This window comes from Perna viridis, chromosome 7 (assembly GCF_037379345.1).
Source record: "Perna viridis isolate PV_CMFRI_1.1 ecotype Kerala chromosome 7, ASM3737934v1, whole genome shotgun sequence".
In the NCBI taxonomy this organism is placed as follows: Eukaryota; Metazoa; Mollusca; class Bivalvia; order Mytilida; family Mytilidae; genus Perna; species Perna viridis.
In genome coordinates, this window is record NC_142451.1 from 42664616 (window position 1) to 42690151 (window position 25536).

The 25536-nt window shown below is 33.7% G+C and overlaps 2 protein-coding genes across 2 annotated transcripts; one reads left to right on the forward strand and one right to left on the reverse strand.

The window, feature by feature from the left end:
* Positions 1-616: 616 nt before the first annotated feature.
* On the reverse strand, positions 617-16699 carry LOC148612788 (neuropilin and tolloid-like protein 2). The gene is made up of 6 exons (XM_088594527.1): positions 16644-16699; positions 7806-7875; positions 6345-6593; positions 5245-5385; positions 2801-3027; positions 617-1449 (listed from the first exon to the last, which is right to left on the reverse strand). The coding sequence occupies exons 2-6, from the start codon at positions 7864-7866 to the stop codon at positions 1159-1161; spliced, it is 969 nt and encodes a 322-aa protein (XP_088450653.1). The 5' UTR covers positions 7867-7875; positions 16644-16699; the 3' UTR covers positions 617-1158.
* On the forward strand, positions 13627-25298 carry LOC148612789 (uncharacterized). Its single transcript, XM_088595406.1, has 3 exons — positions 13627-13733; positions 14159-16183; positions 22656-25298. The coding sequence occupies exons 2-3, from the start codon at positions 14165-14167 to the stop codon at positions 24312-24314; spliced, it is 3678 nt and encodes a 1225-aa protein (XP_088451532.1). The 5' UTR covers positions 13627-13733; positions 14159-14164; the 3' UTR covers positions 24315-25298.
* Positions 25299-25536: the final 238 nt, after the last annotated feature.

Genomic DNA, 25536 nt, shown 5'->3' on the forward strand with positions numbered 1-25536 from the left:
ATAACTAAGAATAATGCATTTGTAGGCAACTTGAATACATCGACAGTGAACGATTGGTTGATTCGGGTAAACACATAGAAATAAAGAGGTACTGATAAGAGGTTAGATGTGAACTACTTTTAATTGTATTGTTGTCAAAACAAACCAAATTTATCACCATATTTATTTCTCAGTAAAATTGTTTGTTTGGTTTGTTTATTGGCGTAAATAACATCGAATTAAATATGATGTATTACAAATACCTAAAATGTAGACCTAACTATTTGTATTTGAACCTTAATGAGTTATGCCAATGGGATGATTTTCCTGCGGTAGTGCAAGATAATTGCAGGTGCTAACAGGCTTTACAAATCTAATGATGCCCGAGTTTAGAAAATGCTTGTAACCGTACACAATATAATGGAAATGGTTTGAGAGCAATTCTAAATTTATTTCTGTTGCTCATTTGAAATAAATATTTTTACCAGAACAATGATTTGTTAAAAGAAATAGGTAAGAGATAAACAGTCATGAATTACATATTTCTAGTCTAAATTTACCTGTTCGACCACATATAAATGAAGGTTAAGTTTTTATAAGAATCAGGCAAATGGGAAAAATCAGAAATATGCTAAAAGATATTTAAATTCTAGTTTATAGGTAGCATTTAACATTTGAACAATAATGGTAAGATTCAAACACAAATATTTTAAAGTATTCGATATGAATTTAAAAAAAAAAAATAAATACTTCGTGTTGCTGCAAAGAAGATAGTGTACACAGAACATACAATATAATCATATTGTTGTAATACATGCTTCTAATGAACTTTAGAACAACTATCGTCTGCTATCATAACTTGAAATAATCCGGAAGTATTCCGTCCTTGTTCTTCCCTTTTCTTTGTTATTTTTTAAATACAAAGCAATCACTCTAATTAAAATTAGACCTTCCAATTGTTCCATTCAGTCATTGCATGTATGATCTAACCGCACTCCATACTAATGGTCAAAAGACCTTTTCAGAATCCTCGTGTTTTTTTCCTTTGAACAATTGATAGGTCTAATTTTAATTAGATTGCAAAACAATATGGATTAGAACATAAAATAACAAAGAACACCCAACTATCACAATAATGACTTATGTACAACGTAATGAAGGCACCTCCTCCCTAGTTCTCTACCACATCGACGACAAACTTCGATCATACTTCGTTCTCATGTTTTCGTTCGGATCATCCTCTGTTTCATTAAAACCCATATTTGTATGACAGGAGCTGGTGCAGCATAATTGTCCAGAACTTTCTGAATTTTGAAGTTCAAGGGATATATTTTCACTATTTTCCATAATTCCTGGATACGGTGTTGGTGGTTCTGATTCTGATACTGTCGGTAGTGTGTTGGGTCGCTTTCGGCCTTCTGGAGGAGAAATTTTCTCTGGTTGCCAAACTTTTTTTGAATCTTTAATGCCCTTAAAAGGGAAGATGAAGAAATACTAATCATTGTTGTATATGAAAACGAGTAACAATCAATCATTTCCATGAAAAAAACTATGGCCTACGCAAAACTCACCACAGTTCGAAATACGCTGAGAACGGGTTGTTATAATATCTATCACATGTATTACCAATTTCTCAATTTGTATATGGATGTAACAAACACTAAGTTTTTATCATTTACAACTCTGTCATACCCCCAAAAACAGCGCCATTAAGAGTGTAACTACTTTTATACTTTTAGTTTAGCACAGATATAATCGTCCATTGTAAAGAAAGATGGATATATATATTTTATCTTTAAGCGCAGCTTGGCATATATAAACGTAACATCACATTCATACATAGTCATGACACTAAATATGTTTTAGTTTTTTTAACAACCAGCCTTTAGAGGCTTATGGTAAACTATCATTTATTACCGTTATAACATATAAATTTGAGGTCTTTTCTAACTTTCAGGCTAGCCTAGAATTATTCATTTTATCTTTACACGAGATCATGCTTTGTTATAAACCAAATATAACTAAAAGTTCTGAAAAGTTGTTAATCTATGTAATATATCACCAGAGGAAATGTTGAAAATCAGAGATATCTTTCTATGCAATAAATAGAAGTTTGACTGTTTGAATAAGATAAATTTGAAGCAAATTTGAAAAAAAAAAAATAGAAATTAAGTTCATTACGTGAATTGTAATAGTTCTCAAGTTCTCAATGTATCACTTCAACAAAAAAAAAAACAACAACAAAAAAAAAAACAAAACAAAAAAATAATTGAAGGCAAACTTGAAAAAATAGAGACTAAATAAGGATATTCACTTAATTCGAGAATAACATTCTAATATATATCATTTTATAGCTATTACATACATGTAATTAAAACAAAGATATATTTCACACTACTTTCATCATTGGTATGCAAGTATGCACCCTTATAGATAAAACATATACAACAGTGTACGCATGATTCTAAAAGGATGTTTATCAAGAATTAAAATTACGCTTTTTGTAATGTGCACCTAGTTTTGTTATGATAAAAATAAAATAAAAAAGTATTATGATATTTTCGGTAGACAGCCTTGTTTTTATTCCAATCAGAATATAACCAAAAAAAAATGAAAAGTTATTAATCGAAATATTTTATCACCAAAAGGAAAAGTTGAAAATCAGAGTTAGCTTTCTTGCATTAAAAAAAATGAGTGAGATGATTTAAATGAACTTTTGAAGTAGAATGAAAGATAAATAAGGATATTCACTTAGTTTATATATGACCCTCGAATTTATAGTCATCTTTTTACTGGATTTATCTATTAATTGAATACCTACGCTTTTCTCAGACCTTGATGCCATTCGTTTCCGTCGTCGTTTAGTTATCGCTATGCAAACTCCAATGATACTTATAATAATAACACCTCCAACAACACCCCAAATGGCTTCTCTGCTTATTTCAAGTTCATCACTGTTGTCTCCGCAATGGTTTATTCCGTCATTGACCAGGGAATTATAAATACACCTTCCGTTATCGCACTTATGCTCACTGGGATTACAATGGCCTGAAATAAAAGGAACGCTTTATTGAATTTTCAGAAATCGTATTGGCCACATTTCTATTCCACAGAGTACAGCATGAAGCATATGTATCTCTTTAATGCATATTCCTGATATGTTTATTTTTAAAACATATACCCGACCTGCCTCGTATTGTTCTTTAAGTGTATTTTGTTAAGAATAATGCAAAATGGGAAACATCAAAAACATGCAAGTCAACAACCCATTGATCTGACAATATAATTTCTTTATTTGAGAAGACATTATTTAATCTCTGTACCACTGGATTTGCTCAAAACTTTTTCCACAGAATGTAAGAAAAATGAGATTATGACAAAGTTGTATATCCTTGAAATGTTCATTTTCAGTGCATTTCAATGAAATTATGGCTTATTTCACCATACGATATGGAAATCTTTTTCTTAATTCTGATGTGGCAAATAGTCAAAATAAACTTTAAAAATGCTGGTTTTTTACCATGTTTTACCAAGTGTCTGATTCTTAAAGACACTGACACTTAATTTACAAGTTCAACTTTTGACTTCCCATTAAGTAACTAAAAATTTAATAATACTTGGTAGAACAGAAATATTAATAGGTCGTTTAAAATGTCGTTTTTGTTTTTCCCCCTTTTTGCTCACCTGGCCGCAGGCCATGTGAGCTATTGCCAACATTTGGCGTCCGTCGTCCGTTAACAATTCTTCAAAACTTTTCTCCTCTTACACTACTTGACCAATTGGAACCAAACTACGTATGAATGCTCCTTTGGGTATCTTGCATAGAACTAATGTTGGAGTTACTGATCTGTCTAAAAACATGGCCGTCGTTACAAAATAATAAAACATCGGGGTCAGACAGTAGTTTTTTTGCATATATCCCCAAAATCGTTAGATTTAGCCAAATTCTGACGTGGGTAATATTGATCAATATGATGAGATCTACCTGAGGTAAAATGTTTATTTTAATCTGTTAAGCCGTGTTGGAGTTATTGCCCCTTTTGACTTTTTTTGCTATTTTTTATGCTATTTCTTTCAAAAATCTTCTTTTCTGACACTACCTGACCAATTGAAACCAAACTTGGTATGAATTTTCGTTGGAGTACCCTACACAGAACTGACGTGTGGATTTTTGATCCGTCAAATACATGACTTTCGTCACTAAATATAGAATATAGGGGTCAGACAGAAGTTTTTCGCATATTATATCTCCAAAACCGTTAGGTTTAGCCAAATTCTTTCATTTGCTGAAATGTTCTTTTATTATAAGGCCTACAAAAGTTTCAGGTGATCAAAGTTGTCAGACGACTCCTTGTAAGAATTATTGCCCTTGAAAGGTGAAAAATGTCGGGTTTTTTTTACAGTTTTCAGCCAATATTTTGAAAACTATAATAGATAGAAAGAAATTTTCATTACTAAATTGATTCTTCTTATAAGTCCTATCAAGGGTTTTTTAGTAAAAATTGTCAGACAACTCCTTATTAGAGTTATTACCCTTGAAAGACAAACATTTAACAAAGTTAGCGATTTAGGCTTATGGTAGCCTCTAGTTGTATCATGTGATACCCTACAAAAAGTTACGTGTCCGACTGTCCGTCTCCTGACGGTTTCCAGATTATAACTTTAGAAGTGTTGAAGAATCTTTTTCAAACTTGGTATTATTTATAGTTATTGAGTATCATTAAATACCGATCAATGTCAAATTTCATTTTCGGATTATTTAAATAAGAAATGGACAATTTAAATTGTTTAACCCCCAAAATTTGCTTACAACGTGGCGGGGCACCATTTAATGCTTTATTAGATGCCCCTTTTTTATCAGAGTTATGGGACTTGACACCAAGAACGAGGGATGACAGAGCTTTTGTGTTGCAGTTTATTTGATGCTGGTATAATAGACATGTTGTACGCTTTTTTCACAGACAACAGTTCCTTACTTTTCGTAATTACAATATAATTTTATAAAAAAATATGTCTATCAAATCCATTTAAAGAATATTGACCTCGTCCAAACCTCATAATTAAAACACAAAGTATCATAATTGAAAACACGTCTTAAAGACGCATGTTTTGTCTCTTTGGGGTTGTCGGTTTTGTTTTTAACTGTAGAATTTTAATGCTTCCGTTTTGTTGGTTTTCCTTTCCCTTTTTATCTCAATTGTTTCTTAGTTTTGTTGTAGCTTATTTTGTTTCTGCTTCTATATTTTTTTATGTTTGCTTCATTACCTTCGTGAAAACTTGTTACAACAACATTGAATCCATTTTCATTCGACCAAGAGTCAGTCCTAAACCGCATAGTTAGAACATGAGATGTGGTTACGAAGGAGCCTTTTGGAATCACTTCACCACAAATTTTATGTGTTAAACCTGTGAAGAATATGAAGCCTTAGTTAAAAGTCTTGAAAATTAAAATTGTAATATGGTACGCCCGAATACAATAAAAAAATCAAGCGATAAACAGTGGTTTTGGAAGTTAAATTTGTTGATTCGGCATTTAAGTTCACTTTCTACGTCCAGCTGAATATGACACGAATAACATTTTGTTTTTTAAATTCAATGCAAATATTTTCTAGGTAAACAAATCTTTAATAGATTAAATGCATATCACCCTTTAGTGGCAATCTTTTCCGCTTTGGGCTTTTGTGATTGCTGCATGCACGCTGGTCGCCTCAAGCCCCTTCGCCTACAATCTTTATTTCGCTGTCAATTTAAAATTGTTTCCAACTTGTACGGTTTCCTAACAACTACTGGACAGAAGAGATTCCACTATGTTTCGCTTTTTATCATTTCATAGACATAATAGAACTTTTGACATCTAAGTACTTTGAAATTTTCACATATTCACATCTTTTACGAGCATTTATACTTAGGTACGTAAATTGCTTTGATTAATATTCCCTTAAATCATGCATAGAGTCATGCCTTCTGTTGATTCTACTTAAGTGGATAAATGTCATTGGAAGAAAAAAATATATATATATTTAAGGAGATTCAAAATTATACAATCAAGCAAAGAATTCATAGTATCGAAATCGTACATACACAGCTTGATGACAGTACAGACAAATCAAAGACCGTCGCGGTTTAAGTCGCACATTTCAAAAGACACATGCTGAGCTCAAAAGGGATGTTATACATGCCGAAATTATGATTAAATATCAAATAATTGATGTAAAATATATAACGAAATGCCGTAACAGAGGGCATAATATCCTTGCTGAAATGCACGTTAACAAGTATGCCCTTTTCAAAAAACGATTTTGAAATTATGTAGAGTCAGAACAATATTGATGTCATTGTTTCGAACTTTGGTTATCGCTAATTACCTGGAATAAGCTGGCTGTCAGTTGTATTACCGTCGTATAGGAGCAAATAGTCATCACCACAGTGGGGCTCAAACTCAATATCTACTGCAATAAAGACAACAGACAATCGTTTGTGTCGTTCGGTTTCTATGGTTACGATACAGTCCATATTTGGTTCGTAGTAAAGACGTTTGGAAGGCTTCAGTCGTACCCAACTGAGTTCACTATCATCCATTTGAATCTTCTTTCCGCATCGTTCATCCAGAAAAACTGTAAAAAGGTTGAAGATTTTTAAAAATGATAAGTTTCATCATCTTTTTTTTGTTCTTTATCTAAGAAATAGAGGCCAGACAAAAAAGGTCAGAGATATAACAAAAACAATTCTAGTCTGTACATCGGAAATGAAATCTTTTTTTTTTGTCTACAATATTTTTATATGCATTTAGTTTCATATAAAGTTAGAGTTGACCTGAACGAACGTTCGTATAGCATAAACTTTGAGTAGCGTTATTCTATAACAATTTACCTGGCATCAGAAATGAACATTTCAATAAATACAAAATGTGTCGGTCAGAAATTTTATACTGGAAAACGATAAAACTTATTGCTTTTTAATTTATTTAAACATTTTTTTTTATCGAAAACAAACAGACATCTTGAAAGTACGTAACAAATCAATTGGATACGGCTAGAAAACTTGTTTCAGATTTACATACCATTTATACAATTCTAATGATTGTGCTTTATGCATATTATGAATATTATGAACCGAATGCTTTCAGCAGGAATGCATAAAGCAAGAAGAAACTTATGACTAAGTTGCCAAATTCAATAACTGTAACATGTAGTTTTCAATGTCTAGCGACGTAGTAATATCATGAAAAGAAATGATTTAAAGACAATGTTTATCCAATAAAGTGAACATGTTTCGCTGAAATTGATTAAGAAAAAAGTGTTAGCTAAGCTTTCCTATGGTAGTTTCTCCCTCTAACAGTTTCTGACTATTCTATACCTTAACGTTTTGTTACAGTTCTACCCGACAGACTATTCCTGGCATGGCCTGCTCAAATCCGAGATCACAGCACAGCACAGTTGAGAAAAGAATAAAACTTACTTTTTTCTAACAAGAAAAATAAATACAACTCGTCCACATAGATTATGAAATTACTCTGTTTGATATTAGCTGTCAAAAGTACTAACTATCCTTGAAAGAGTAATCATGGAAACCAGATAGGGAAAACAGACAAACACACAACAAATGACATGAAATAACAAAATAATACATACAAAGCAAAAAAAGTAAATGGGCAACTCGGACTCCACTAAGAACTGGGAGCATGGACCATGTGCACAGGTAGGGTAAGCGTCATCTGCTTTTCTAGAAACACTCGTCGAGTTGTTCATAAAAAAAGTCAAGTTTTGAAAGAGGCGAATCAACGCTCAAAATTTGCAATCATGGAATGTTAAATTTATAATACGTACGTTTTACTCCTGATACTGTAAACAACATATGTACCAAAATTGTCAGTATTTTCAAATCCATTCCAATTTCCTGTGTAGAAAAATGTCAACTGTTAATTAAGTACATATACAAGTTATCCTAAAAAATGCACTTATCAATTTCCATTATTAATTGATAATAATTGATTAATAATTGATGTCAACAAAGCATTCCTAAGACCAGTTATTTCATCACGATCCATAAAATACTCAACTGAAATAGACTGTAGCTATTTTTCTAGTATGAGTAATCGGTAAACAAGCCATAGAATTTAGATTTGAAGGATTAACTCCCCCTTTACGCACACCCTGCTTGCTCGTTCTGTTGTAACTAACTTCCCGCAGACATTTAATTTGTTAAAGAAAAAAATCAGACTCGTGTCGTTTATTACAAATCATCACCTTGATGGGGCTTAAAAATTCGACCTTTGATTTTTTTGCATACTTAAAAACTCCCTGTCAAACTTAATTCGAAACTGTCAATGGTTTTTGGTAGGAAGTGAATTACATGTAATATGTTGCATGGGACTTAAAAGAAATAATGATAAACACAAGTTCGGGCGGAATAATTTCAAAGCGTTAACAGCTCGCTTTATAATAAGGGATTAGGATGTACTTACTTCATTTGGCTTAAAGAAGTCAACCATTGATAATATTATGCAAATTTCCGTACAAATCTAATTGACATTTACAAATGAAGAATTTGATCATCATTAAAGTGTTTTAATATTTAAATTGTGTAGGAAGTACATAAAGTTTATTCATGTTATAGAGTTATTCGATAAGTCACTGGCGTCAACGTGATAATCATAACTGCAGTATCCATCATCCTAATATAACGGAAGAATATGCAGGTTAATTTTATGATGTTATTTTTCTTTGATAACGGTTCATTTTCATGTTTATAGCGTATCATATGAGCTAGTTCATTGAATGGTCGTTTTCCATAAGACTCAATGTTGACGAGAAGAAAGAAAATCGAGATGCAAAAAAATGATGATGATCGTAACTTAATCGACCGTAAATTAAACAAATTTTGGATGATCGTTACTCACGTTTTTCATGTATTTCTTTTTAAATAGCCAATATATACTGCTTTCACTAAAAAGGTTAAGGTTGGATGACACAAAATGGCATACACCCAGATTTTTTCGATTTTTATACAGTTATATACTGAAAATCCGTTTAAAAATTGGGTCACGGATTCGATTTCCATGCCAAACGAGTTTCGAAAAAGGTAAAATGGCAGGAAATTTATAAAGACACTTAGGGAACACGCCGAGTTTTAACGTTTTTTTCCCGATTTACCTCTATTTTAATATACATGATATACAGATCAGTACCAAAAACTAACTGCGTTTTCCTTATCTGATTGGCTCCGCGTGACCAGGATGTAAAACAAAATAGGCCCACAGCAGCGCTAAGCTTGTCGTAGAAGGCGACTGAATAGTGCTTAGAACCCTGGTAATTGGGTTGTGTGCCTCAGGTGGTTGAATGGGTTGACCCTGTTATGCTACATGATGAGGTCGTCAGGCATAAAACCATAGTGGTGCAACATATAGGGAATGATGACACGTTCCTCGCACGTAAAAGAACCCTGCTAAGGTATTCAATAGAAACAGCTACCTTGTTGTTCCACCATAGGAGGCTTAATTGCCAGCCCTACCCACCTCTCCCTTTTTCCAGTGGCAATCAAAATTCGTCGCCCTTTTTTTCTTGTGTGCCATCCCCATTTTTCATTCTATCATCATTTTATGCTCATATTTGATCATCCGTTTTATGTTCATCGCCCGGATACTAGTATATGTCACAGATCCCTTGCAGATGTTCTTCGTCATAATTTTGTCTCTTCTGTAACCATTGAAGGTGTTTCAAATTAATCTTCATTTTTTTCCTTTCTGATCGTTATATCTATTCCTGTACATCAGGAATGGAAAACTGTACTGCATCGTATCGTCAATAGTATGAATTGTGGAAGCAACAGTAACCAGTTTGTAAATCAGAGGAACAGCTTCTATAGCATTATATGCATCATAACTTCAGTGAAGTATTTCAGATGCTAAAGACGTTTGCGTGTATTTCTTTAGATTTGAAAATTTAGAAGGGAAGGCCATCCGAAAATCCGTCGACTTTTGCGCAAAAACCTATCAAGTAATTTAGTGATTTTAGAGGCAGACAACTCTTGATTTTAATTTTCTCCTTCCGCTTTCGCCTTTCATCAAGCACGTTGCTTAAATTTTGTATATTTTTTACCCGGTAATTATCCTTATTTCTCATTAACCTATGAAACGAAGGAATACTAAATGTAAAAAAGGGTAAATGGTTAGACAAAGGACATGTAGAAAATTAAATAATATGAATTTTCTAGGATCAGTACGAATACTAAAGATTTCCCATATAGGGGCGGATACCGGATTTTTTGCACATTTTATTGCACACTGTAGCAGTTCGATTTTCAGTCAAAAATCCATCTAAATGATCAACGGTTACGTGGCATGTATTATTATCATTTTTAACATATTTCAATTGTTTGAATTGTCTCACAATCATATTTATCAGTCCCAGCTTCGTTGAGAAAGGAAGTTACGATCATCACAGCAGATAAAATACAAAAGTTACGATCATCATCGATTTTTCTTTTGCATCTCGATTTCCTTTCTTTTCGTCAACTAACAATCTTAGTGAAAAAGACCATCCATTAAACTAGCTTAATGTCATATTTATTGACATCATATGAATATGAAAATGAACCGTTATCGTAGAGAAATTAGCCTCATTAAATTAAACTTCTTTTTCTTCCGCCATGTTGGGATGATGGTAACTACAGTTATGACAATCACGTTGAGGCCAGTGATGTGTAGTTTTATTCTAATTATGGGAAATAATGATACATTTCCAAATGGCTAATTAAGGTCTTCTGCATAAACACAAAAATGTTGGTCGCCGTTGAATAGCACAGTTTATTTGCAGCGGGGCAAACTCTCAACAAATACGCCAATCAGCCATAATATGTCAAAATTTCAAAAGTTCTAAAAGATCATAAAATAGTACTTTATATGATTATTCATATTATCAAATCGGAGCTAAAAATCAGTTGTCAATAAATAAAAAAAACAATACCCCCTAAACAGGTGCGAATTCATAGGGGTGGACCGGCGTACACGCACTCCTTATATTGAAAAAAAAAAAAGATTTTTGCATGACATCTTGATTTGTCTACCTCAAAAATGTTCTTACTTGCTTCGCTCGGCCTTTTATTCAATTTAGGCCCCGTAACCTGAAATCCTGTATCCGCTTCTGCTTCATTATCAAAATGCTCTTCAAACAAAATATTAATAAAATTCATGTCAATATTATCGTTACTTACCTTGATTTCCTATACGTGCTCAATGCAAATCAACCTAGTGGAAAACTATGTTTCCGACAATCCCCTAATACATTATAGAATGTGTTGATGTTAATAGTCGCAAAATACATATACAAGCGACATGCTTTTGTCATTTTCTCAAACAAATAGAATGAGCTAGTCTTGTTAACATGTCTTCATCGCACTTTAGTCTATAAATTGACGTGCATATGCGATGAGGATTTAGATTTTTGATATGTCGATCTTTTCAACAAGTACTATTGCATTGTACATGACTTAATTATAACTGTGTACATTTTTGTATAATGTAGTATCGAGTTTCTAAAGCTGTTTCCTTTCTTGTAGTAGTATGTATTTTTTTGGTAAGCTTGAAAAAAGTTTGTTTATACAAAACAACTTGTTCACACTAACCAATTATGCAGCTCTTCTGAGCCCAATTATTTCTTTCTTCATCTCAACTCAAATAGCCACTATCTCTATGTAAGGTTTTATACTTGAGAAAATATCATAAGCGCTATATATAAAAAAAACATCTTTACCACACACCACTTCAGTAACCCCCCTTTTTCCCCACACGATCTTGTTTTGGCCAGCTCTGTAACAGCGTATGACGTTGGAAACCCACTAAGATAAACCCACGTCTGTCACTGCGTTGAGCCTGGTTCTTCAGATTTTCATCATTGCATTTTATTTTTCAACGTGACATACAATTAACCAGCTCTTCATAAAAAGGTCTGAATGTAGTGGCCAAAATATCTGATAGAAATTAACTAGTTGAATACAGTGACATACTAACTTAGCGCTTCCAGTCACGTGTTCCAGATGTTTTGCCCTTGTTTGAATATTTATTGGCTGTAATCTTTACACCATGTGTGATGTATTACAGAATATTTGACACATGTTTTTGACAAGTGCTGACGGAATGGAAAGCCTGTAGGTAAAAAATTCTAAATGTGACATGATAATAAGTATGACGTCTGCAAGGAGAAACCTTGCATGTTAAGATTAAAATAAAATTCAGTAGCGGAACCTACTTTGAAGTGAACAACTTTTAAAAGTACTATTGTTAGAGCTATACTGCCGTAGTAACGAAAACAAATCTATTACAGTGGTCAACTTATCTAATTTCAATTCTTTTTCAACCGTATTGCCTAGCTTCACAAAATGCCATGCAGCAAATGATTTGGATGGATAAATAGTTACCTGTGAAAATTTAAACATTATGCTTATTAAGTATGAATACAGAGAGACTTGTTGCAAGTTTAGAATGCATTAAAAGGATGTAAGGCTGCTTCATGTTAAAAATATAAACCTATTAAAACAAGCACTGATTGACAGCTAGACGGGATACCAGTTTTCCGTCGGACGTCCATCTGTTCAATTTTGTAATTTTAAATAACTATATAAAAAGTTTACGAGATCTTAGTATTTATGAATTTCGGTGACAAGTGAACGCGTCTAGGAGTTATGTGCCGTTTACAAATTAAAAGCAGAAAAATGTGTGGTTATATAAGACAGGATTTCTTTTTGTGCTTTTAATTTTATATACAGTAAAAAATCTTTTAGCTATCACCTGTATTCAGCAATAGCCTGTCTCAAAACTAAGTATTCCTATTTAATCTATTCTATGTTAAATTACCTGTATATAAAAACCATTTGTCATATAAATTTGCCCAATCTTTGAAGGTCACTTAAGACAGGTTTTACTGTAATTGTATTCCACAGGAATATCTAAAGTGTAAGTTTTTTGTAAGAATCAGGCAAATTGTGAAAAATCAGAAACCATATGATTTCACTGAAGGATGATTTTTCTATTTGAAAAGACCACTATTTAATCTTTGTATCACTGGATTTGTTCAGAAATTTTTCATTAGAATGTTAAAAAAAAAGTTTTTGACAAAGTTATCTGCCCTTGAAATGTTCATTTTCAATTCAATGAAATTATAACTCAATCTACCAAAATGATATGGGAAATCTAGTTCTTTCCCCCTTTATTCTGATGGTGCAAATAGTCAAATTAAAAACTTTCGATAAGGTGGGGTTTTCCATATCATGTTTCACCCACTGACACTTAACAACAATTTCTTCGGACGGGTTTCTGCTGATCTTACAGTAGAGTCTATAAGTAAAGTGATAGCTGGTTTATAATATCTAATGACTTAGGGTGAACACTTTCTTTAACTTCTTTTTTACGCTTGAAATATGATATCATTTTTATAGTTGTAAATCGTAATGTAGATCTTTTGTTTTTATTAATTTTCAATGCTGACATTTTAATTTTCCTCTACCATTTCAGATTTGCAAAAGGTTGCCATCGACAGTTTTTGAAAATAATCGAAAATTAAAAAAAAAAATGTGCATTTACGTGCTGAAGAAAATTGTGCTATTGCTAAGCCGCTTGAAGTAGTGAACTTGTTTGACACCTAGTTCCTTAATTATTCATTTCATATGTCGTGTCCCTTTTGGAACCTCAAATTACCAAAATGGCCGTTTTCTAATTATTTTAACTGCAAGAACTTACACATGCACACAGCGCATTTATGGTAAGTACTAAAGATATAATTTGAAAATACAATATTCAACTGTTGCTTTACATGTTGAAATCAAATGACTATGGTCAGTTATATTGTAATCTGATTAAAATAAATAGTTAAACAAATGTGATACAATGAGAAACCATGGTGCTACTACCTGTGTGCAGTCGCAATAGTCAACATGCATCTTTTTAATATGGAAACAATTTCACGCAATTCGCTTGTTGCGTTTTCCAAACTATACAAGCATATTTGTGATCGAGGTAGATATTTTGATATTAAAAATCTAGAGAAATTTTTATATAATTGAATAGTACACATAATCCTTTCTTTTTTTCTCCTTTCCTTATTGTTCAACATTTTAAACAAATTTTGCAAATTGTTAAGACATACACTCTAACATATCTAGCCACTATCTGTTTGTTTTCCAACAGTGATAAATGCCGAAAATGAGCGACCAAGAATCACGTTCTCGTGGAGGATCCGCCAAATCAAGTAGCGAAAAACAAGGCAGGGAGAGTGGGTTGGAAGATGGTGCACCGTTCTCAAGAAAGCCAACTGAAAATGATTTTAACACTGAGCCTAATAAATTAAGGTCAAGTGTCAGTAGTCCCAGGGGTTCTTTTAAAAGTGAAATGCAACAAAAATCAGCCCAATCAAGTAAGAAGTTTAATACAAAACAAACAACGCGTATGTCTGGAGAATTTGGCACTGGTAAGTTTAAACCTAAAAGGACGACCAATTCGCGACAGACGAGAACTTCCGTAATTGGAAATTACCCAAACAACAAACAGTCAACTGTTGAAGATATGGTGAAAACAAGTTACAAACTAACAGAAGATATCTTAGATCCTGAAAAGGTTGGAGGACCAGTGGTAAACAGTGCACGCGTAAATAAGGCAACAGAAGTATCTTGCTCCGCACATGCAGACGCCAGTGTCATAATGCATTGCAAAACATGTGACAGATTGGTGTGTGATGAATGCATTACCACTACTCATAAACCTCATGACCTCGTGGAGATAAGGAAACAAAGTTTGCAGGACAAAGTGATTCTGAATGAGAAACTACCAGATGTGCGAACACGTGCAATCCCAGGTATCAAAACGAACTTAGACAATTTAAGTCATACTAAAGCACAAAGCTCTGAAGAATTTGACTATATGGTTGACCAGATCAAGCAGAGGTCGTTTGCCTTAATAACGGCTATTGAAAAAGCTAGAGATCGTCTGATAAATAAATCTATTGCAGACAGAGATGCCAGTCATGCTTTCTTGGACAAATTAGAAGACAAAATGTCAAATGGACTGGTTGCCGTAGAAGCAGCGGCTGCTTCATCCGAGGATGCCTTGAGTCTGGACAATGATCATGCAATAGTCCATGAACGAATCAAGCTACAATGGCTTCTTGACAAGTATCGTAAAAGCAATCCTCACATCACCTATCCTAGGTTCCATGCTGGAACTGATACCAAAGACGAAGCTACATTGGAGAAAATGATAGGATATTTTGAAGGGATGCTGAAATGTGAAGCCAAAGACCAGGTTCACAAAATAATGCTTAACGTAATGCCGCTAGGTCCTCTTAAACCATCATACTTAAAAACGATTCCTTACCCCCATAAGGTAAGAGCTGTTTGCCAAGCTGGTGAGGACAAAATATGCATAATACCAGTCATACCAATGACATCATTCGATTTCATCACTTCAGATGGCGTTTCGCTGGTAACTCAAGTTCCGCACATCCGAATATATGATATCACAAGAACAATGGACAACCATTTCTTAGTTTCAGACCCGAAAAGTAAACAAATCATGCGCGTTACACAAAATGGCGTTGTTGTTAAACAGACGAATGTTAATGGGATACCAAGAGGTATCCACAGTTGTAAAAATGGTGATATATTGGTATGTCTTGTAGACAGTGTTGCTTTCGCTTCCTCTAGATACCTGCCTCGAAAACTGCGCTATATTGTCAGAATGAATGAAAACTTTAAGATCATTGAATCTTACGGACAGAAAGAAGAGATTTTCAACATTCCTGATCGTGTCTATGAAAATGTTAACGGAGACATTTGTGTTATAGATAGAATAGGCGGTCTCGATAGTCGTCTTGTCGTTCTTGATAATCAGGGTGAGGTTCGATTTGAGTACCCCGGAGAAGGTGGTTTTGACGGAGCGGGTATTTACGGGGACGGGTACATTCCTGTCAAGAGACAAGCTTATAGTGACGTATGTTGTGACGGGTATGCAAATATTTACATCACAGATGAACGGAATAGCGAGATCATTGTTCTTGACCAAGACGGAGTGGAGCAAAAGGAGGTCGCTGAAATATTCTCTAAGAAGCGCGATAGAATAGAGACTAATATTGCTGCGCCCCATCGTATTGTCATTGACCAGAATGGACGAGTCTGGGTCATTCAGCGACGAAAAATTAGTCTGTTCAATTTATACAATTGATATGATACGATTTTATAGGCAATACATATGCAGAACTTAATTGTATTCAGATTACCACTTTATATATGTTTCACCGCCATATGTCTCGACTAACGGGGATATGCAGTACTTTCTATTACATCCGCTGTGCGCTTGCGTTGAATTACGCTTTGCGTCATAAGTTCAATCAATCACTTTCGAATTACATAAGTCGATTTTCTTAGAGTCCTGCATATACAGACATTACATGATGTTATTTTTTGTTTTGTTTTTGTTTTCTGGCGTTCGATACTAAATTGTAATTTTGAAAGTCGTATAAAATTTAGATCGCTTTCATAGCTTTTGTAGGAGCATATGCACGGGAAGAAAATAATGAAGCCAAAACAATGGAAAACGTATCAATGAGATAACCACTATCTTAGTTGTATACAAATAAAAAAAAAGCTAGAAAAATTGAGTTCAACTCATTAAAGAATACCTTCACTCCCCATCCAAGAAACAATGTGGTCCAAACATGAACAAATCTGTCAAACAGGAAGTTAAAGTGTGTCGAGTTGAAAATAATACCTTTTGCTTTCAAATTGGGGAAAAGCGGGGAAGGGGCGGGGTTTTAAATACGAAACTTTCAAGTCTACGAATCTCACTTAAAGATAAACTGGCATCGTGCACTTAAATTGTTTACTTGACTCAGGTTCGCCTCAAATTTTATTTTGAAAATTATTTGTACAAAGAGCTATTATATTGAGTGTTCGATTATGGCAGTTTGAGCTGTATGACGACCTACAGCAATCTCGGACTTAATGTAAACAAGTACTATCTTTAAAAATAAAGATAGCCGACGCAGTAAAATTTGTTCCTTTTACTTATAATTTTCTACATTCATTCGGGAAATAACACATGACAAGCAATTTTAATTTTCGATGCAGTTTTTTTCGAGTGCCACTAAGTTATCAGTATTTGGCCAATCGGGAAACAGAATTGCGACCAGGTGATTTGCGTTTCCATGGAAGGTCTTTAAGGTCAAAGGGTAAAAAGCGAAACTATACCGACTGCGTCGGAAAAAGTTCGCAAAAGCGTGAGTCCTAAACTCAACCACTATGTCGTTGGAACCTGGTATACATGTACTCTATCCGTGCATCGACCTAAAATGTAATGACAAAACATTTTCTAAAAATTTTTATCTTATTTTATTTTATCATCATCGTTGAAATCCTTAACTTAAGCTGCATTAGCTGTCATTTTCGCAAATTTTTGTTTCTTTTGAAATATACCTTAATTTTGAATTATTTCTACGAAATTGTACTTTTCTCGTACAATTTCATTCGATGTGCACAAATAAAATGCAATAAAGACATGAAATAGGTGTCTATATATTTATTATCTTGCAAGACAAAAAATCGACCTAGAAATAAGTTCGTATGCATGTGACTTCTACTGACCTTTATCCGCGCATGTGCTCTGAGGGTCGCTTCTTTAATAACAAATCTGATTGCAAAGCGAAAGTGTATTCAACGGCAAGGAAGACCGACGGACTCAAGCCATAAAAGAAAAAGTTCGAATATAACGCATGGATCCTTTTGAAATTTACATATTGTGATATAATGCGGCTCAAATATGGCCATTATTTATTTGAAAACCAATAATAAAATAGATGAAATGAAAACAAGACACATACTTACCTATGTATCAGTTATTGATATTTTTTTCCAAGGTTAAAGTATTTTTAACCCTGGTGAATGTCCTGTCGGCAACCTTCGGAAGTAATGGCGAAAAATAATTAGATCATATCTATCTATCTATCTTCTCCGATTAAAAAATGTTATTCTCACAATATTCTGTAGGTATTATCGACATTTATTGCTTATTGCTTCAATTACATTACTACTAACTTATTTCATTAAATCAGCAAAATTCAGTAGAATTAAAACTGAACAAATTGGCTTTAAATAAGTACAAAAGTTGCGAAAAGTAAAAACAAACAAAAAACAAACAAAAAAACAAACAAACAAAAAAAAAACAAATGGTAGACAGTAGAATTAAATTTTTTCGTACAGCTATTTAGTGAAATCAGGTGGTGTCTCCAATTTCGTCGTTTGGTTTCCCTTGATTTTGGAAAAAGACATGCTTAAAAAAAGACATGCTTGTTCCATTCGTGTAAATCAAGTGTATACTTTATTCGGAAATATACTCGTATTACATGATAACGCGCGTAAAAGTTTTGTATTTCAATATTCTATTTCATAATAAAAGTTACTTATTCGCTCGTAAACTGTTACCTAATGGTTTCTATATCAATTATCTAATTTTGGAAAAAAAAACCATAGGACGAGGTCTCCCGAAACTCGATTCCAATTGTCGCTTCAGTTCTGCTTTTGTTTTTAACAATACCAAACAGGATATTTTTAACTTTTGCTCCTGGTTCACCTTTCAAATTAGGACAAGGGTTGTTTAATAGTACAGACTGTGACGTCGCAGGATTAATTGCACTTCGGATGAACAATATATTCCCGCTGTTCATGCTTTGGTTCGGGCATCATCATGACAGACAGAATGAGCGTGAGTGTAAATTTTATTGACCATATTCAAATAGATATCAACTTTTTTTCTCCACCTGCCTCAATACTACTAATTCATATGTGTACGAATTCGTGTGAATCCAGATTTTCAGGTGGGTGGGGGGCATATGAAAAATTGAACAGATTTTTTCCTATGAGAGGAAACACGTGTACAGCAAAACGAAATATACAATATTTGAAAATAAAAGGGAATTTTCGTATTTACACAAGAGTTCCCATTTAAAAAAAAAATCGAGGGCACACATCCGCCATGACCCGATCTGATACTTTGTAATGCTTTAAACAGACAAAAAAATTTTGGTAAGATGTTTAGACCTGTGGTTTTGATCGGAGATATATTATTCACTTTTTCCTATAGAACATTTTTTTAGATATACTTCTTCTTTCATGTTTTTTTCTTCTGATCACTGTCAGAGACATTAATTTTTCAAAATCACGAAAATATGTGAAAGAAGATTTTAGCAGACATAAAAACTTTTTATTTATTAATTTGAATAAAAACAAAAATCAATTAAGTAGTATTATTGTACGTAAAAAGAAAATTATATTTGTTATAAAGTTAGTATAGCGATAGACTTAATATTCGAATGAAATGAAAAAAAAATTTGTACATTCGCTAGTGTAAATAAAAAAAACTTGTAAATGAATACAAACAAGGTATAAATATGTATAATTTTTTAAGAATATGAAACAACCAATAAATAAATAATCCTACTTCCACCTCCGTGTGTTGAAGAAGGGGGATTTTTTGTGTTTGAAGACGCACTAAAACGAAATATCACGGCACTCAAACGTCCATTTTGGATTTCAAAATACACTCCAATTTGCTTTGCGCTTAAATGTCCCACTTAATGCACTTTCCGATATCTAACACTCAAATAAAAGGATAATTATAACAAAATTATCGAACTGATAAAATCTATACAGCAGTCAAACGGAAAGTCCGTTCATCAAAATGGCAATATCAAGGTAAAAACCGGAAATTTGGAAATCACCCCAATGGTCCTGATTTAGTATAGGTATTTCAAAATGAAAGGTTGATAAAACCAGGTTTTATAGCACTAAAGCTTCCGCTCCCAATACGGCTCATTATTTCTGGTAGATTTCAACACAAATGGGCAGCAGAAAATTGCTACCAGTCAAAGCGGTAAAAGCAGTTCTCAAAACAGTATAGAAGATACGAACATTAAATAAGTGAAAATAAAAAAGAACTTAATACAATGAAAAAAAATGCAAACCGAAGTCACGAGTATCAAAATAAATCTTGAACTTTGTGAAGGAAGTGCGCCGTAATACTGTACAGTAAAAACTACCGATGTTTTTTTTTTTTGTTGTAATTATGAAAATTCATCATCTATAATGTTTTAATAGTTTGTTAAGATATTGATGTAGGAAATGAAACATTTTTAGGTAGCAATGAGACGTATTTTCTTATAACCTTGACCCAAAAGCCGGCTCCTGAGGCAACGGTGGCGTATTAAGAAGTCAGAATATTCGTTACTAGCTCTGACATACAATTTAAATAAAACACCATATGCAGGGGAAGCTGGTATGTTACTGAACAAAAAGGGAAATGTATTATTTTAAAATAAAAATTGTCCCGTTTGTCATATATTTTTGTACTAAGAAGACTATCGTCGTCAAATTCGAGGTAAAGGTCTGAAAATATCGCGGAGGAAGTCCGTAGTCTCTTCTGGTGGATAACTAAACAGAAGTCATCCTCTCAAAATAGACTAAATTATGCCGGCAATAGATGGTATAGCAAACTGACTTGAAAAACAGGAATTTTTACACAGAAGGATTGGAGAAGACCTCTGAAAACGTAAGGTTTTTACCTTCGTTATTTCTCATGGTTAGAAAAATAATCAAAATTAAAATATTGTTCTTCTGTCAAATTAAAAAGAATTAATTTAAAATTCAAAAACAGCAGTTTTTTAAACTAAATAATTTCTTCATTTTTAATGATATTGATATGAATTAAAAAAACTGCTAAGAGAAGTCAGGTATATGTTTTTTTTATATTCAAAATTGAGGAAAAGCAAGCGCATATTAAAAGAAGTAAGAGGCAAAATTTGGGTAAATATTTTGAAGCTGAATCGTACCAAATAATACAAAGGATCGCTGTTGTTTCTGTTCCAAGCACATGGTAAATAGGACTGGTTGGATCGCAGTCATTTGATGTGACCAACTGGGTTGAAATGCTTCCCTGCAGGCTGTTGCTTCTGAGAGTTAACACAACGAAAGAGTACATGACTGGTGATAATCATGGTCTATTCGATTGATCAAACGTTTCGTCCTGAAATGCATGAATTCCAAATATCTTCCATAGAATGTCAAGAACAAGAAAAGGCCTTCTTAATGCTGAATGAATACAAGAGGTCGGGCGGTTTTAAGTTTTTATATCAATTGATGAAAGCTCTGTGAATAATTTAGAAACGGTATAATATCACACGGACCACAAATCATGCATCAAATAAACATTAATCGATATTTAAAATATTTTAAAAAATATACACAGAAGACAAACAATTTGAATACGAACTCTGATGATTCTGTTAGATGAAAATCAAATTCCGACATTCTAGAGAGACAGTGATGTTAGAAGTATGGTAAATGGTAAAACACTGACCAAAGTCGAGTGTGAAGGAAATTATCTATCAGAAAAGTAGCATTCTCCTTAAAAAACGTTAACAATACAATTATAGTATATTCACACAAAAAGATCGGTGATACACCGACGAATTCACTAAATAAAGTAGTAAACTATAAAATTCATTTTTTTTTCATTTACATTTAATTTTCCTAATTTTTAACTAATTTTCTTTGAGCGGGAGTATGGAAAATGGACAACAGAACGGAAAAGATAAGAAGAAAAATTTTCGGGTCAACCGGGTGGTTTCATGTTCAGGATAGTGGCATACTTTAGTATCGGATACCAATCATATAAATATTGTAAATATCGGAGTGTTGTACATGTGTTTCAAGGAGTAATCTCTTATCAGCAGCATTAGGATCGAAGTCGTAGGAAATTGAATATTCAAAAGTAAATTTTATACAAGAAGTATTCATACCAAAAATATCGAAATAAGACAGATATCAACGAAACCACTGCATTTTTAGTTGTCCTGTCATGTGACCATTTAAGCATGAAATGAAAGTGCATTAATGATTTCATTGTATCCTTTAATATAATGTATAGTTTCCATAACCAGTAATCATATGGTTCGGGGCTCGCATTGTATTAATGTTATCTAAGTATCAGCTACCCACTTGAGCATGAAAACAGTTCCTTTCGTTTTAACTGCGGGATAGTCGATAAGCATGCGTGAAATATACTTCTGCGAGGTAGGGCGTGGGGTAGAACAACATAATTTTACTCGCGGAAGTGTATATTGGGCATGTCCATCGATTATCCCGCAGTTAACACGAAAAGGCCAATTCTGAAAATCTTTTAGGATAACATACCTGATCATTCGGAGATTGCTTAATTCTTATCCGCTTTATGATTAGTGCAGAACTAATTTGGTCTCTTTAAGGATGTTGCTAAAATATTAATTGTCCATCTTCTACACGGAAGCAAATAGTTGTCATACTTTATTGAATTTACATTGAATACAGCATGATATAATTCACTCTGTGGTTGATTATATGTTTTTGGAATAACCTGAATTCTCTTTAGACTTTAGTGTGTTTGGCTTCAGTCGTGTATATATTGAAGGTGTGGTGGCATTTATAAAATTAAAGGCCGAAGGAGGCGAGGCAAAATATTTTAGGGGGGTACACTGTGTATATCCATGCTTGCTTCTTAACGTTTCACTATAGAAATATAGACAGTAAATGTATACCCCCAATATTTAAGTCTGAAAATGGATACTTATTTGTAACTTCAAGGCAAACATGTTTTATAATACCAGGTCCGGACAATGCCAACAAAGGATATTCCAAGCACAATTAAAAGGAAAGACGGAAAAGTCGTATGCACAGAACATGGCGCCGAGGAAGTCGGAATGTACTGCAAAAAGTGCGGTGTACTTGCCTGCGCTTCCTGTGTAGAAATTCGACATAGATCGCATGACATTGTTAGTGTCAAAAACCAAGCTATTGAGGACAGGAAGACTTTGATGAGAACATTACCAGGAATTAAACAAACATTCGTACCTAGTCTTCGTGATAACCTAAAATCGATAAAAGAAACTCGAGATACGAGTAAAACAGAATTTTCTAAGCTCATTGAACATATAAACGCAAGAAGCTTGGAGTTAATAAAAGAAATTCACAATGTCCGCGATCGTATTATTCAAGAATGCAAATCGAACCAAGAGAAGACAACAACTTTCTTGAATGACACAGAAACAAAGATAACAAATGGAATCATTGCCCTGGAAAAAGCAACAAAGTCGTGTGAAGAGGTCCTTAAACAGGATCGTCCTGACAGAAATGCTGAATTAGTTCTAGAAAGAATCGAACTGGACCATAATTTAGATGAATTTCACAATAAAAGTCCTAAAATGGCCTTCCCAATATTTCACCCTGGGATTCATGATGAGAATATGATTAAGCACATTTTCGGGGGATTAAAAGGACAGTTCAAGCGCGACCTTGATGCCGTAATACCCTTTCGAAAGATGTCTGGGATGACGAGAAAACTGAAGCCAAATATTGTTTCGTCCTTCCGTTACAGAACAGATATAAGAACAATGTGCGTTGTAGATCCAACTACAGCGTGGCTGGTCCCAATAAGCCAGTACAATGAACTAGTCAAAGTAGATCGTACAGGCAGGGAATTTGAAAGACGAACCACTGGATTCCAAATCTACGATTTAACCTTGACAACCAACCAACTACTTCTCGCGACTAATGCCGAAAGGAAGTCGCTCATTCAAATTAACGAAGACGGTTCGTATAAAGAGGTCACTGATTTACCTCTGCGACCACGTGGGTTGAGTTCGTGCAAAAATGGAGATCTCCTTCTCTGTCTCTGTGATGCCGTAGATTTCCCTATTCATAAAGAGGGAAAGCGTCAGGTCGTGCGTTTGGATAAGAAATATTTCACAAAACTCACCATCGAATCATATGACGGGCATAGGTCTTTTACCCTACCTGACAGAGTCTGTGAAAATGTGAACGGTGACATATGCATCATTGACCGCACTGGTGGCGGGAACAGCCATCTTAGTGTCTTTACCGGAAGAGGAAAATTTTTGTTTTCGTACCCAGATGACCAGTTGGAACAACAAGAGCAAATAATACCAAATAACATTTTAAAGAAGCATTCTTTTCGTGATGTGTGTTGTGATTCTCTTGGGAACATTATCATCTCAGACGAAAAGTACAACGAAATCGTAGTTTTAACCAAACATGGCGGGAAAAAATGTTTGTTGACCCACCGACTCCAGCGAACTGGTGGACTAAATATCATGCCTCATTTTTACCGACCATCTAATCTGGGACTTGATAGCGATGGCAAATTATGGGTTCTCCAGAAGCAGGGCATCACCGTTGTTGATTTGTATAGTAACTGGACACCGGCTATATCACGTGTACCGATAATGGCAAATACTCCTCGTCAGTAGTAGAGATTTTACTCAATGAAGTAGATTTTTTATAAGCAGCCGTCTTATGTACTGGTAATTAAGTACATGTATCAGAACTATAGGCTGTGATGAATAGTTCAATTAACTGTAGTTCTGTTCAATAAAAAAACGCTTAAAATCAAAATACACTAAAATAGATACCATCATCTTAACGTTTGTATATTGAATTATTTTAATAACTATATATATCGGTAAACAAAATGATTTTTGCTTTGTTCATTGTACAACAAGATAAATATGCATTGCGTAACACAGACTTCCGAACACGCTTTCAGACGTAAAGCCTGAACATTCAAAACGGTTTTTGTATGATTTATTATTGTCCAGTAATTCGATATTTCAGGGCATATATGTATAATGTTCCATAATATAATTATTGGATTTTCGCAGTTTTTTATTCATATATGTATTAAGGGCGTACACAATACCTAATGGAAACGTTTTATATTGTTACATTCTGATATCAAACTCAAAGTATCTTACTGATCAAAAGTTTTGTTGATTTCAATGAAATTATTCCCATGAATCATGAGTTAAGAATTTCTTGAAATTCATATATTTTGCTTCTTTTATGAAAATGAAACACTGAATAAAATATCAAGAAATTTAAACAAGCCAAATAAATTTTAAAGGAGATGTTACTAGGTACACCCTTGAAAATTTTAATTCGTATTTTATTATTGCATTGGTCTGGTTTGATCAAAATCATTTTTTGGGTCGATCTTCATATAATTATGTTTTTCGTCTTTAGTCGTACTTGTGCAAGTAACAATTAAAGTTGAATACCGGGTTGCAGTGAAGGAGGGTCACCATTTGTAATGATTTATTTTTCTTCAGATGTACTAGTTACGTTTTTTTTTCAAGATCATTGCTACCCAAGGTTATAAACAGTTAAAGCTTCGTAACAGATGTACTGGTACTAATAATATTTACTGCAAGAACAATTAAACACATAGACTTAAAGGTGGTTGTTAATTTTTAAAGAAAAAATAGAAGGGGAACGCTTTGAATAAACTGAACCCGAACCACTTAAAGAATAAGATACGAAGAACAAGTCACGCAACACAAAGACATTAATTTGTACATAGAAATACGAACAGAACGAAACTCATTAAAACCAGGATATAAACTCAATTGCTCTAAAAGAGTAAGCAGTTGCTGCTTCTCACAAGACACCCAACATGTGACTCATTGAATGTCA